Below are 14,603 nucleotides of genomic sequence, written 5' to 3'. Positions count from 1 at the left end.
GGGCCGAGGTTTTTGCGGCTATGTGCTCGGAGATCGGGGTGCACTCAGCCTTGTGAGGACAATTAAGTAGCTACTTTAATCGAGTAGTGACCAGTGGCGGCATTACCAAAGTGAAAAGAAAAATTTAAGATATGTCAGAAATAGTACAGGTAAAAAGAAAAATTCAAGATAGGTATGTCAGAAATAGTACAGGAGGCTCTTAGTAATGCTCTCATCTTCACCACAAGTAGAATAGAATAGAGTCATCAGTACCCAACCAGAGGGGGAAATCGTCACCTCCTAGTCCCCAGAGTAGACCACTCCAGTTACTATTATATTGGAGTGGTCTACTACAACCAAATACCTGCCACGTGGAGGACCATGGACCGGGATACATTTGAGAACATTCTGAGGGAGAAACTGATGGTCCTGGAGCCCTACTCATTGCAGGAATTCCTGGAAGCCGGCCTGGCATGATGACACCCCAGCCGCATTACTCAAGCATTGATTTATATTATATTCATTATTATTTTCTATTGTTATTACTCTTGCTTTTATTATTACCATTGATATTATTATTTTGTTTTAATTTTATTTTTTATTGTATTTTTTTTCTCTTTTTTTTTAATGTAATGTTCTAAGCAATTTGTATTTGTATTATGGAACAAAAATAAAATTACCAAATTACGTCTCCGTCTCATTTCTCCCTCTCTATCTCTTTTATTTATTTATATTTTTCTCTTTTTTTTTTCATTTTTCTTCTTCTTTATGTTCCTGTTTTCCTCCTCTCCTTTCTCACCCTCCCCCTCAGTCGCACCATGAATATTGCAGTCTTTTTCTACTCTTCCTCCTCTTCTACTTCTTTTTCTTCTCCTCCTCCTTCTTCCCCTTTCCTACCCATTCTCACCCATGAATATTGCAGTCCTCTTCTTCTCCTTCCTCTTTCTCTTTCTTATTCTTCCTCCTCCTCCTTCTTGGTATTTTATATTTTTCCCCCTTTTGTTGTGAGTTATTGCTTTATTCTTTCGCTCTCTCTCTCTCTTCTCTTGGTTATTTTTTTCCGTCCTATTTCTTCTCTCCCTTTCTTTCTCTCCTCCTTCTAACACCCTACTTTGTTCTCTCCCTCCCTCCCTCCCTCCCTCCCTCCCTCTTTCTTTCTCTTTCTCTCATTTATTATCCATCTCTCTCCCTCTCCTTAATGTATCCAGCCATTATTATTCATATAAAAATAAAGTAAAACATTCATATCTCTCTCTCTCTCTCTCTGAAATAAATATCAGTCAACAATATGGAACATTAAATTGGAGAGAGAGAGAGAGAGAGAGAGAGAGAGAGAGAGAGAGAGAGAGAGAGAGAGAGAGAGAGAGAGAGAGAGAAATACGGGACATGGTTCTCTATCTATCTCACACTCTCCTGTCTGTACTAAGTAAATAGTGTAGGTATATTTATAACTCTGTGGTGGAATGGTTGGTTAAGGTAAGGCATTGGACTCAGTGCAATAGTCCTAAATTAAAATGGACGCGGCACATAAGGGATCAGGAAGAGACCGGCGTGCTACAGAAAATTTTATTTTGTTACATTGGTAAAGATTAATTACCTGAGGAGATGGTGAAACTGGGGAAAATACGGGACACGCGTGTCCCGTACGGGACATTTTGAAAAGTGCCCAAAATACGGGACGTCTGGCAACCCTATGTAGCTACACAGGTAGGTACTTTCCTTTCGGAATCTGAGACAATAGAATTGTTGCATTTGGGTAAAATATTATGAATAAAACGTCAATTCCTACGTAGAAAGTTGTATTTGTTTAGACTGCGGAAGTAAACGGACTTTTCAGTCTCATTCTGGCAGGATAAACAAAGGTACACATGCTATCAGTAAATGGTTTCTTAAAATTAAACTGATCCCAAAGGCAATGTAAACTCATAGACAAATGGAGTGTGCCTCAAGGCATGTGATGTGTTCTAATCCACTCGACCCCGACAGCTAAGTGTAGCTTTTTTTTTAAAGAATTTGATCATTAATTTTTTGACAATTAATTTGTTCACCAGGAGCTCTAGCATCGAGTTTGACGGCACACAGACACTACAGCGCCCCAAGCGGAACAGGCAACACGGGCGACCCTGGTGGTGGAAATGAGAAGCTGGAGACGGGCTACTTTACGTTCGGCGGGTTTGATTGGAACGTCACCCTGTATCCGAACGGGATTCGACATATGCATGGTGAGTAGTCCTTAGGTCGCGGGTTCGATCCCAAAGGCAGGTAAAGAATCACGGTGAATACCATGATGTCTACATAATAAAGAGTGTCCACCAATGTATGACCCACTCAAATTGCTCCGAATCTAGGACCCCCCCAAATTGCTCCCAATTTGTTGGGTTTTTAAAAAAAAAAAAAAAAAAAAAAAAAAAAATCGTATCTCTTTGATTTTTATTGATCGGCGGGTTTGATTGGAACGTCACCCTGTATCCGAACGGGATATTGAAATATTGAAATTCTGTTTGGCAATATTGAAATTCGCAAACAAGTTCGCGAAAACCGCGAACTTGGTATCAACTTTGGAATTTCAAATGAGAACCCCAATTTTTTTATTGCATATTATTATTCTACGTAAAATTTCATGTACAATCAACTATTCATTAGTTGTTTGCGATTCGCGGTTTCGCGAATTCCGCGAACTATCGCGAACATCTAACTGAAATGTACCTGTGTGACATATCATTTCACAATGTTTTTCCTTCATAAATTATCATGTGGTAACGTCAGATTTAGGATGGAGACCATTTTTCGCGAATTCGCGAAAATTTGCAAGGTTCGCGAATCGACAAAGTGTTCGAAATGTACCGTGTGACACATCATTTCACAATGTTTTTCCCTCATAAATCATGTGGTAACATCAGATTTCGGATTGAGGTCATTTTCCGCGAATTCGCGAAATTTGCGGTTTGTTAGGGGGGGGGGGGGGTAAAAAAGACAAGTTTAGTATTAGGGGTGAGAATTATTAGTATAAGTGGTTCAACGAAATGTAGTTCGGAAAAAAAAAAGGTCCATCTATGGGGTCCCCATGTTAAGTCCAATCGATCTGAAACTCCAATACCAAATTTAATCAACTTCGGACAAACAGACCTAAGGTCAGACCGCGGTCTATCGGACAGTCTGAGGTTGATAGCATTAGGTAGGTACGTAAACAGGCAAATTTGGCAATGGAGGAGTTGCAATTGGAAAAATGTTATAATTAAAAGGTCGATTCCTACGTAAAAAGTTGTGAAAAATCCAAATATGAGGTCGAAACTCCGAAAAAGTAACTTTAAAAGGTCGAAAATTCAATTTTTAACTGTCGTTCTAATGAAAAAGTTCAAAGAGTTGTGACGTCAGATTTCACGTCAAGTCAAACTGCGCAGAAACGCTTGCGCACAAACAAACGAAGCGGGAGTCATGAATTATGACGTAATCGCCTACGGGAGCGTATGCCGTGACGTCAAACTTCTCGATTTACCGGTATTTTTTAAATCGATTTATCTCGGTATCTGATGGAAGTCGTAGAAGAAAAAGAAAAATTTCGTTGGTCTTCATTTTTCCTGCTCTATGACTTTGAAACATCACCCAAGTAAGCGCAACTGATCTATCGCCTGTTTACGTCGAGTTAATACTTCAAACTTCACTTCCTCCGATCACTCTGGAAAACTCCTTTTATACCTATCCATTTATCCTATATCCTATCCTGTATGTTCATTGGATTTAGGGAGAGAGAAAAAAACTGTCCCAAGCTAAGAGATGAATATCGGATTTTGTGCAATATATTGAACTGAGGGAGGGGAGCGGAGAAAGAGGAGAGGGATTGTAGGAGAGAGGGAGGTGGATTAGGAAGGGGAGGGAGGGAGCGAGAAGGAAACAAGGATTTATGACTGGTGGCAACTGTCTGACACTAAGCTTGTTTATGCTTCTCTCTCTCCCTCCCCTCTTCTCTTTCTCTATCCCCTCCCCTCCCTTCCTTCCCCCTCCCTCAAAAATGTCTTCCTTTTCTAGTTTCCTTTCTTAGTTCAAACTTATCCTTGCATATCAGAGAGAGAGAAAAAAACTGTCCAAAAGCTTGGAGATAAATTTTGGACCGTTCAGTATTATCTCTCTATCTTCCTCCTCCCTCTTCTCCCCCCTTCCTTCTTTCTCCTCCTTTCGTCCAAATCTTCTTCCTCTCCCTTTCTCCTTCCCCTTTTTTGTATTTTTCTTTCTCTCCCTTTCCTAAAATATTTCCCTTCGAACATGTTTCTTTTTTCCAGAAATTCATTCCTTGCATTTCCCTTAAAAAAACATAAATAACGGATCTGTTTAGTATTATTTCATTCTTTCTCTCTCTCTCTCTCTCTCTCTCTCTCTCTCTCTCTCTCTCTCTCTCTTTCTCTCTCGCTCTCTCTCTTTCTCTCTCGCTCTCTCTCTTCCCCCCTCTTTTTCTCATCCGTCTTCCTTCTTCCTTTTTTTTTCTGCTTTTTGTTGCTTTTTCTCTATCTACATTTCTTTTTCCATGTTGTTGTTGTTTTTTTGTGTTTGAGCATTCCATGTTTTTCTCTCCTTTCATTTTCTTCCTCCATCTCATCCTTTTTTCTCTTCTTCTCCTCCTCTCCTTCCACCTCCTCCTCCGCCTCCTCTCCTTCCACCTCCTCCTCCTCCTCTCCTTCCATCTCATCCTTCAGTCGTGTTTGTTTAAAATTCTTTTTACTTTATAAATATTTTTCTTTTCGTTTTCTGTACACAGAGCATGTTTTGTACGTATATTTTATTATTATTATTTTTTTTTTTTTCGATGTAGATATTTTGTTTATTTTTATTTTTTTTTTTTTTACACCATATATAGGTACATAGAATACCGACGCTCTTTTTTTTCTCAACTTTACATTATTTTCTCCCCTCTCCTTCTTCTTACTCTTCTTCTCCTCCTTGTCTTTCTTCTTCTTTCTTTTGCGCGCCTCCTCTCCTTTCTCTTATCCCTTTTCGAGATGTCTTTGAACTCCAGACCAAATTCGACAAAGTTCAGTTACTTGGACTTGGAATTCTTCCAATCCTAACTCCAATACTTAGAAGAGTTTCTTCAGCAGAACCCTGTTACTAAGAAATAAGCTTGAAACTTAGTACATACCTAGTTTCCTCCTCCTCCTCCTCCTCCTCCTCCTCCTTGTCTTTCTTCTTCTTTCTCTTATCCCTTTTCGAAATGTCTTTGAACTCCAGACCAAATTCGACAAAGTTCAGTTACTTGGAATTGTTCCAATCCCAACTCCTTAGAAGAATTTCTTCAGCAGAACCCTGTTACTAAGAAATAAGCTTGAAACTTAGTAGGTACCTAGTTTCCAGGAAATCACCGGTCATTTGATAAGATCACTCTATCACTGCAGAACTCAAATCTGCTCCTTAGAACACCAATTTGCCCCCAAACACCCCTCCTCAAAATCATCATCAAAAGGAAAAAGCCAAAACTGCTGACTTGGGCGGTTAAAGACATTTGAAACGGGATAGGGGATCTTTCCTCCCCCAAAAAGACTTTGAAAAGGAGGGCAAAGAGAAGGGATATTTTCCCACCGAAAGAGATTTTGAAACAGTGGTAAAGGAGACGATAAGGGATATTTCCCTCCCAAAAAAGACTTTGAAAAAGGGGCGAAGAGACTAGCGAAGGGAATTCTCCCTCCCAAAAAGACTTTGAAAGAGGAGCGAAGAGACGAGGCGAAGGGATTTTTCCCTCAAAAAGACTTTGAAAGAGGGGCGAAGGGATTTTTCCTTCCCCAAGGCGACCTCCCCCCCCCGGGTGTATTTTGATAAGAATGGTGCGGTTTTCCATGCTAAAATGAAAACTATAGTGCGGTGTTCGGGGTTTTCTCTATTAGGGAAAAGGTTTTCTAGGGAGGGAGAGAGGGAGAAAAGGAGAAGAGAGGGAGAAGGAGAAAGAAGGAGGGAGAGACTGTTAATTGTATTAATTGTAGTAATTACTCGCCAAGGGATCGGGGTGGTGGGGGGGGGACTAAAAGAGGTCGGGGAAGGAGATTAAGAAAAGAGAACAACATGGGTGGTTAAAAAAGAAGGGGGGAAGGAGATGGGTGGGGAGGAAAAAGGACGGATTTAATGGAGAATAAGGAGGAGGGGGGTGGAGGGGGGTTTGGGGTTTTTGTGAAGAAAATAAAGATAAACTTCTTTGTGCTGCCCTTTTCCTACCCGACCCTTTGTATGAGGCCCTTTCCGTACCAGCCCCTTTTTTGTTAGTACACTACCTTTTTCTGTCGGCCCTTTGTGTAGGTAATACCCTTTTCTTACCAACCCTTTGTATGAGGTCCTTACAATCTATTTTGGAGGGGAGAGTCCTTTTCCCGGAGGGGCAAGATAGCTTCATCACCCCCCTCACCCATTCTCCCCTCCCTCGACCTTCCTTCTCTCTCCCCCCCCCCTTTGTTGGAAAAACTTTTGGGAAGATTTGGTGACTGATGGGGCTAATCGAGGAGGAGGAGGAGGGGAGAGAGAGAGGGCTGATGAGAGAACAGTTGAGGGTGGGGGGAGTTGGGGTGGTTTGTCCGTTTATAACCAAGGGATCTTTCCTTGTCTTTGGAAGGTTGGGAAATTTTGTACAAATAACATTTGGGGTTGGCTGGGATTTTCGTCAGGATTAATCGAGGAATTTTGTCGAAAATATCAGTTGAAAGGGATTTTGTCCGACTTTTGGTGGATTTCGTTCGTTTAAATTTTAGTATGTAAAAATGTCCAATTTGTTCTTTCGATTTGTTGGTATTATTAGGTGAGTGGGATTTTTTCCGTTTAAATATTGAATAGTGATACCTTTCGTTCGTTGAGGGTATTTTCGAGGATGGGTTTTGTGTCCACCCGGCTATTTTGTCTTCAACAGCTTCTGCATCAAGTTAGATTTTCATCCGCCCCTGGTTGTACAGGAACAAATTTTTCCTCCAGTAAATTCCCCACTTTATTATTATTACCTATCCTTCAAGCTCTCCGATCCTCTCGCTATCCTTTTCCCCCTTTTCATCCTTTTCCCCTTTCATAATTTTTCCCTCTTTCTCCGAGATATTTCCCTCGTCCTTTACCCACATTTAAACCTATCATATCCTTTCCCCCCCTCTCACTTTCTCCCTTTCTCCCTCTCTTACCTACCCACGGCCTAAACTCTGTTCTAACCTATTTATCCTTTTCCTGACAAGAAGGGATCTTTTTCCCTCCCTACTCTTTCTTCCCCCTTCATTTTTCCCTGTGGGTATGTTTCTCCCTTAATCTTTTTTAAAAAAAAAAAAAAAAAAAAAAAAAAAAAAAAAAAACGAAAACTGCAATCACAGAGATAATAGGTAAAGATAAAGAGTGAGTTTTAAAGAAGAAATTAATTTACTGAGTAGCCCACCGAAAAAAAGTTGGAATGCTCGGAGGAAATGAGTATGAAATGGAATTCTTATGCCTCAGCTGGGTTCGTACCCGCACCCTTCTCATAAAACGAGACAGTCTCAGAGATTCTCTTATCTCTTACACACTTACACTTCACAATCACCCTGCAACCAATGTAAATCTACAAGCGAGGTAGTATAATTAACATTTATATACTAGTCCCCCCTCCCATCTCTCCCTCCTCCCTCCCCTCCTGCTGTTTACAGACAGACACACACACGGACCAATGGCTGAAACTTTGGATTTAGACTCTAGGGACCTCAAAACGTGTTTTGGCACTAAAATTTGACCCGATTACATTACTTTCCTTCCTGTAGGATAAGGAAAGTAAAAAACTAAACAAAAAAAATCGTGAATTTAAAACTCGGCCCTCACTTCGTACGTTCAACCCCACACACAATGCGGTAATTAAGTATTGTTAAGTTCATGTACGATAAAATTGCTCCAGTAGCATTATATTATGGCAAAGTAATTACCGCACGTCCCCTGTACTTAGAGCATAAATAAACCGTACACTCCCCCTGTATAATTACCTACAGTATAATTACCTACTGTAAATATGTAAAAACATTCAATTTAATTCAACCAAGCCAGCCTAGTTAGCTTGGTTGGTAGCGCGTCTGCCTTGTAAACGCAAGGTCGCGGATTCGATTTCCACCCGGAGCAGCTTTTATCCTTGACAGATAACACATAAGGTTCGTTCTCGGAACGGCTGGCTGTCTCCTATCTTCTCTTCCTTCTCTCTTCGCTTTGGGGACGATAAGACCTCAGCAGTTACAGTTCCGTATATAAACTTTCAATTAATGTTATTACTTTATTAATGAGCTAGAATCATAAGCATACATTTTTTGTTTTTGTTCTATTATGTTATGAGTTCTGAGCTTGATACTTGAATACTTGAATCACGAAAGAAAAATACCCACAGCCGCCATTTTTTTTGATCTTAGCAAAGCTTTTGACAGTGTGAATCATCGGATTCTTCTCGATAAACTCCATCACTATGGAATCAGAGGTACAACCCTTCGATGGTTCCAATCATATCTTGATTCCAGAATCCAACGAGTTAAGTTAACTGGAACAAATAATGAATCCAATATCATACAAAATTATACATCAGGCCCACTGCCGGTGTTCAGGGGGGTCCCCCAGGGGTCGATCCTTGGGCCGATCCTGTTTCTTCTTTACATAAATGATATTAAGCATTCTATCCCAGAGGCTGAAGTAACATTGTTTGCTGATGATACAACTATCCTAATTTATGACAAAAATATACATCTACTGTTGGATAAAACTTCTCACATCCTCAACAGTATCTCCACCTGGTTCTCAGCAAACAATCTTTCTCTAAATGTGTCTAAAACTTTTTATATGCCACTGGTTTGCCCAAGGTTATTTTCAAATATATCTTCTGTCAGCTTCAACCAATCATCGACAATAGCTTCCACTCAGGAAATTAAATACCTTGGCATAACCATAGACCACCAGTTGAATTGGAAATCTCATATCGGCAAAGTTAAATCACGTCTCAGTTCTGCCATCTATCTCATAAAAACAATTCGACTGGATATCGGAGTTGAGTCAGCAAAACTAGTATATCACTCAAATTTCCATAGCATCATGGAATATGGAATTCCTTTTTGGGCAGGTTCTTCATCTGCAGACTCAATATTTAAGTTACAAAAACGGGCCTTAAGATCAATATTCAACCTCAATAGAAGATCCAGCTGCAGAGGTCTTTTCAGGGAAAATCAAATACTCACCTTCTATGGCAGTTTTATCCTGCGCCTTCTGTCATTAGTTCACACTCATCAAGAACAATTCCCCACCCTCAGTCATCAGTACCCAACCAGAGGGAGAAATCGTCACCTCCTAGTCCCCAGAGTAGACCACTCCAGTTACTATTATATTGGAGTGGTCTACTACAACCAAATACCTGCCACGTGGAGGACCAAGGACCGGGATACATTTGAGAACATTCTGAGAGAGAAACTGATGGTCCTGGAGCCTTACTCCTTACAGGAATTCCTGGAAACCGGCTTGGCATGATGACAATTCTGTACTCTATACTTATTTCTTATTTTATTTATTTTTTTCCTGAGTTCCTGACGTTACTTTTACTTTTATTAGTATTATTATTGATTTGTTAGTCCGTCCTTCCTTTTTATATTTCCATTTTCCCTTTTTTTATATACAGGGTGTCCCAGAATTTATGCTCACATTGTTTTTCTCGGAACATGTTTGAAATTGTGAGGTCACACATGTACCTTTGAAAAATCACCCCCCGCTCCCTCCTCTCTCTCTCTCTCTCTCTCTCTCTCTCTCTCTCTCTCTCTCTCTCTCTCTCTCTCTCTCTCTCTTCAGTGTTGTCTGTATTTACAGTGTTGTCAGTTGGTTGGGTGTTCGTTTTGTTGTAGGACAAATTTGTTGCCTTGTTTTTCTTCTCCTCTTTGTCAGGGTTTGTAAAAAAAAAAAAAAAAAAAAAAAAAAAAAAAAATTGACAGAGGGAACTGTAGGAACCTCACGTCTTATCGTCCCGAAAGCGAAGAGAGAAGGAAGACAGGCTAGGAGAACGCCAGCCGTTCCGAGAACGAATCTTATCTGTATAATCCGTCCCGGGCGGGATTCAAACCCGCGACCTATCGCTTACAAGGTAGTTTCGACTCGCTACCCTGCACGGTATCTAGGCTGGCTTGTTCTGTTTTGAACTCATTGAATCCCTGTAAGAATGTATAACCTATAAAAGAGATAGTACTCTGAGGGTGCCTGAATTTTCCACCACACCTTGAAATTTTACCAACTCTCCCCCCCCCTCTCTCCTCTCTCTCCCCGGGGGAGGCCCCCCCCCCCCCCTCCCGGGTCCCAGGGTGTGAGTATGGGGTTGAATGTGTGTGTAGAACGAAATAGGGAGGGAGGAGGGGGAAAGAAAGAGAGAAAAATAGGAAGGGAAGGTAAAGAGGGAGAAATGTGAAGAGAGAAAGAGGGAAGGACTAAAAGGGAAATCGAGACAGACAGAGGTGTGATGGTAAAGGGAGGGAGAAATAGGGGGGTGTGAGGGAGAATTATAGGAAGGGAGAGAAAAAGGGAGAAATGTATAGGAGGGACTAAATGGGAAATCGGACCAGCGTGGAAAAGGGAAGGAGAGATGGGAGAGGGAGATAAGCAGAAACCGAGGGATGTGGGAATAAAGGGAAACGAAGGAGGGTGTAAGGGAAAAATAGAGAGGGAGGGATGAGGAAGAAAAAGGAAAGAGGAAGAGAGAGTGTGATAGAAAGGTGAGAGAGAGGGAGGGAGGTATTATTAGTGTGTTGTGTGTTCATTTAATATTTAAACCTCAAACCTGCATTTTCTGTCTCCCTCTCTCTCTCTCTCTCTTCGTAATCTCTCTCTCTGCCTCTCTTTCTGTCCCTTTTTCTCTACGTTCCTTTTTAACTTCACTCCCTTAAGCCTTCAACCATACCTCTGTCCCTTTTTGTTAAATTTCCCCTTTTACTCTTCCCCCCATTTACCTAAATCGTCTCCCTCATCTGTTCATTTTTACCTCACTCCTTAAGCCTTCCATCTTTTCTCTCCCTTTTTACCTCAATCTTTTCCCTTTTCTGTGTTCATTTTTACCTCAACCTTTATCCCATCCCTAATTCTCAGACGGTGATGCTTGTGGTCTTTTGGAATACACTTGAAGATATCTCTCTCTCTCCCTCCCTCCTTCCCTCTCTCTCTCTCTCTCTTTCTCTTTCTCTCTCTCTCCCTCCCCTTCTCCTTCTCTCTTTGGTTTTGTAAAAGTTATCTTCTGGAAAAAAAAGTTTAGCTTTCTATACCTCTTGCTACCTTCCTTCTCTCTCCTCCTCCTCCTCCTTCTCCTTCTCCTCCTCGCTTTGTTTCTCTCTTTTTCTCCCCCCCTTCTTCTCTTCCTTCTCTGTTTTGAGTTTCATCATTTTCAATTTAATCACTCACTCTGAATATCTGTCTCTTCTTCTCCTCGTCTTCCATCTTCTTCTTCTGCTTCTTCTTTTTCCTCTCCTTTCTTCCACCCCCCCCCCCTTCCACTTTGTAAATTAAATAAGGTATATCACTATATCCCTCATCTTGAGCTGCACAAAAGAATCCGGAGTATATTAGAAGAAGTGGAGGAGGAGGAGAAAATGAAAGGAAGGAGAAGAAATACAGAATAAAAGTAGAAGAAGAAGAAGATTAAAGAGAGGTAGAAGAAAACGTGGAAGAGAAGAAAGAAAAGGAGACGGAGGAAGAAGGAGAAAAAGAGGAACAAGAAGAAGTAATACGTAGGTAGAAGAAACGAAGTAGAGGAAGAAAAAGAAGAAGAGGAGGTGAAGAAGGAGGAGGAGGAACAAATATAAATAGAAGGGAGCAGGGAGCGATGAAGAGGGAGATGGGAGAAGGAGAAAAATAAGGAAAGTAAAAGCATTGAAAAAAAGTAAAGAGAAAAAACTAAAAAAAACCTTGGAACTTTTAGTACATACCTACCTACCTACCTACCCACCCAGTATACCTAAATATGTATGTATGTACCTATGTATACTATACATATCTAGTACCTATTTACTATACCTATGTTGGTACATGGGTATTATATAGGTACATCTGAGATTGGAGAACTTTAATTCAATTTTCCTTCAAATTTGTGTGATGGAGAAAGGAAGGAGAGAGAAGAGGGAGAAAGAGTAAAAGGACAAGAGAATAATAAAAGAAGGAAGGACGGAGAAAGAGAGGAAGTTGGACGGGTAGTGGAGAAGAAACAAGTTGAAAAGGGAGGCAGAGGAAGGAGAAGAGGGAGAGAAAGAAAGAAAAAATTGGAGGGGGAATTTGCAAAGAAACAAAAAGGGAGGAGAGGAAGAGAGAAAAGAGTAGGGGAGGAGGAGAAAGAGAGAGAAATAGGGAGGGAGAAAGAGAAGGACCATGTGGTTGAAATAACTTTGGTTTTGAAGAATAATTTAAGTAAGTTCTTTGAAAACTCCATTTTTCTCTCTTTCTTTTTCTTTTTTTCCATTCATTTCATTTTACTTTTTCTTTTTTTCACTTGATGTCTTTTCTTTCTTTTTATTCTCCTCCATGATTTCTAAATACGGGACCCATTATGTGTATTAGGTACCTCTTGTCTTGAGGGAAGATAGAAGAAGGAAGTAAATGGGTTGCGGTTGAGGATGATCATTTATTATTAAAAGTAAAAGAGACCTTTTTTAAGAGGTTTGACAGAGGGAACTGTAACTACTATGGTCTTATCGTCCCGAAAATCGAAGAGAGAAGGAAGCCAGGATAGGAGAAAGCCAGCCGTTCGCCGCCCCGGGTGGGAATCGAACCCGCGGCCTAGCGCTTACAAGGCAGACGCACTACCAACTAAGCTAACTAGGCTGGCTTTGTTAGTTTCTTTTTACTCTGGTTAAGCCGCCACTGGTCGCTACTCGATTAAAGTAGCTACTCAATTGTCCTCACGAGGCTGAGTGCACCCCGTTCTCCAAGCACAGAGCCGGAAAACTTCCATCCCGCCGGGAATCGAACCCGGGAACACAATCTAATATGAAAGAGAGAGAGACTTGTGCTCACTGCTCACTCAAAGTGTATGTGGAAGACAAAGACAATGAGGGTGGTAAGAGAGGAAACAAATGTGGAGAGAGAGAGAAACACATGCTTGATTCATAACAGTGTAAAATTATGTCATCTTCCCTTTTCTCTCTCTCTCCTTCCTTCCCACTGGTCGCTACTCGATTAAAGTAGCTACTCAATTGTCCTCACGAGGCTGAGTGCACCCCGTTCTCCAAGCACAGAGCCGGAAAACCGGAAAACTTCAATCCCGCCGGGAATCGAACCCGGGAACACAATCTAATATGAAAGAGAGAGAGACTTGTGCTCACTGCTCACTCAAAGTGTATGTGGAAGACAAAGACAATGAGGGTGGTAAGAGAGGAAACAAATGTGGAGAGAGAGAGAAACACATGCTTGATTCATAACAGTGTAAAATTATGTCATCTTCCCTTTTCTCTCTCTCTCCTTCCTTCCTTCCTTCCTCCCTCCTCTCTCTCTCTCTCTCTCCCCCTCCCCCCCCTCCCCTATCTGTCTCTGTCTTCATTCGAATATGTAGTATTCTACCATCTCTCTCTCAGACCCCCTGTGTTTTTTGTCTCTCTCTCAATCCCTCTTTTTTATCCCCCCTCTTTTCCCCTTCTTTCTCTTTCTTCCTTCCCCTCCTCTCTCTCTCTCCCTCTCCCTCTCCCTCTCCCTCTCTCTTCTTCTCCATTGTTCTTCCAGCATATAAAATATAAAACTTGTCTAAGAAAATGACATGATAAGAGGTAGTATAAAATAAAAACGTTCCCTCTCTCTCTCTCTCGCTCTCTTTTTCTTTCTCTCGTTCTATCTCTCTCGCACTACGTTATCTGTAATATATTTCACTCGCTTTTTCTTCCTCCTCCTCTTTCCTTGTCTTTTTCTTCTCTTCCCCCTCCTCCTTCTCCTTCTCCTTCTCCTCCTCCCCCTCCTCCCCCTCCTCCTTCTCCTCCTCCTCCTCCTTCTTCTTCTTCTTCTTCCGTTTTTTCCCTCATAAAAATGCATGATAAAAACGGAAAGAGCAAAAAATAAAAGGGAGAGCGAGAGAGAGAGAGAGAGAAGAAAGGAGGTAGAGGGAGAAAAAGACAGCAAATGAGAGAAAAGGAGACAGAGGATGGATGGGGAATGGAAAAAGTCGTGAAAATATGAGAGAGAGATAAAGAGCGGAAGAGAGAGAGAAAGAAAGAGAGATACTGTGGGAGAGAAAGAGAGCGAGAGAGAAAGAACGTGGGAGGAAGAGAGAAAATATTATACATCAACATAATGTATTGAATAAAATATTTTTAGCAACTTGTGTTTGTTTATACGAGGTGGATTATGTATGTTTATACGAAGCAAATACTATCTTATATGAAGCAGACACTACGTTTATACGAAAGCGGTAAAATGTCGCCAAGTGTTGCACCGGTCTGGCGGTTAAAGACATTTGAAACGGGATAGGGGATCTTTCCTCCCCCAAAAAGACTTTGAAAAGGAGGGCAAAGAGAAGAGATATTTTCCCACCTAAAGAGATTTTGAAACAGTGGTAAAGGAGACGATAAGGGATATTTCCCTCCCAAAAAAGACTTTGAAAAAGGGGCGAAGAGACTAGCGAAGGGAATTCTCCCTCCCAAAAAGACTTTGAAAGAGGAGCGAAGAGACGAGGC

At 41.2% G+C, this 14,603-nt stretch overlaps 1 protein-coding gene across 1 annotated transcript in view; it reads left to right on the top strand.

The window, feature by feature from the left end:
• The first annotated feature begins 360 nt into the window (after positions 1 to 360).
• Positions 361 to 14,603, top strand: part of LOC103518536 (transducin-like enhancer protein 3) — a 40,707-nt gene continuing 26,464 nt past the window's right edge. The window contains exons 1-2 of the mRNA XM_026830161.1: positions 361 to 445; positions 2,031 to 2,201. Of these exons, the coding sequence (XP_026685962.1) occupies positions 361 to 445; positions 2,031 to 2,201 (256 nt within the window). The remainder of the gene's footprint in view (positions 446 to 2,030; positions 2,202 to 14,603) is intronic.

This window comes from Diaphorina citri, unplaced genomic scaffold (genome assembly GCF_000475195.1).
Source record: "Diaphorina citri unplaced genomic scaffold, Diaci psyllid genome assembly version 1.1 scaffold61, whole genome shotgun sequence".
NCBI classification, from domain to species: Eukaryota; Metazoa; Arthropoda; class Insecta; order Hemiptera; family Psyllidae; genus Diaphorina; species Diaphorina citri.
The sequence above is the reverse complement of the archived record's forward strand: the minus strand, read 5'-3'. Positions and strand labels throughout refer to the sequence as shown.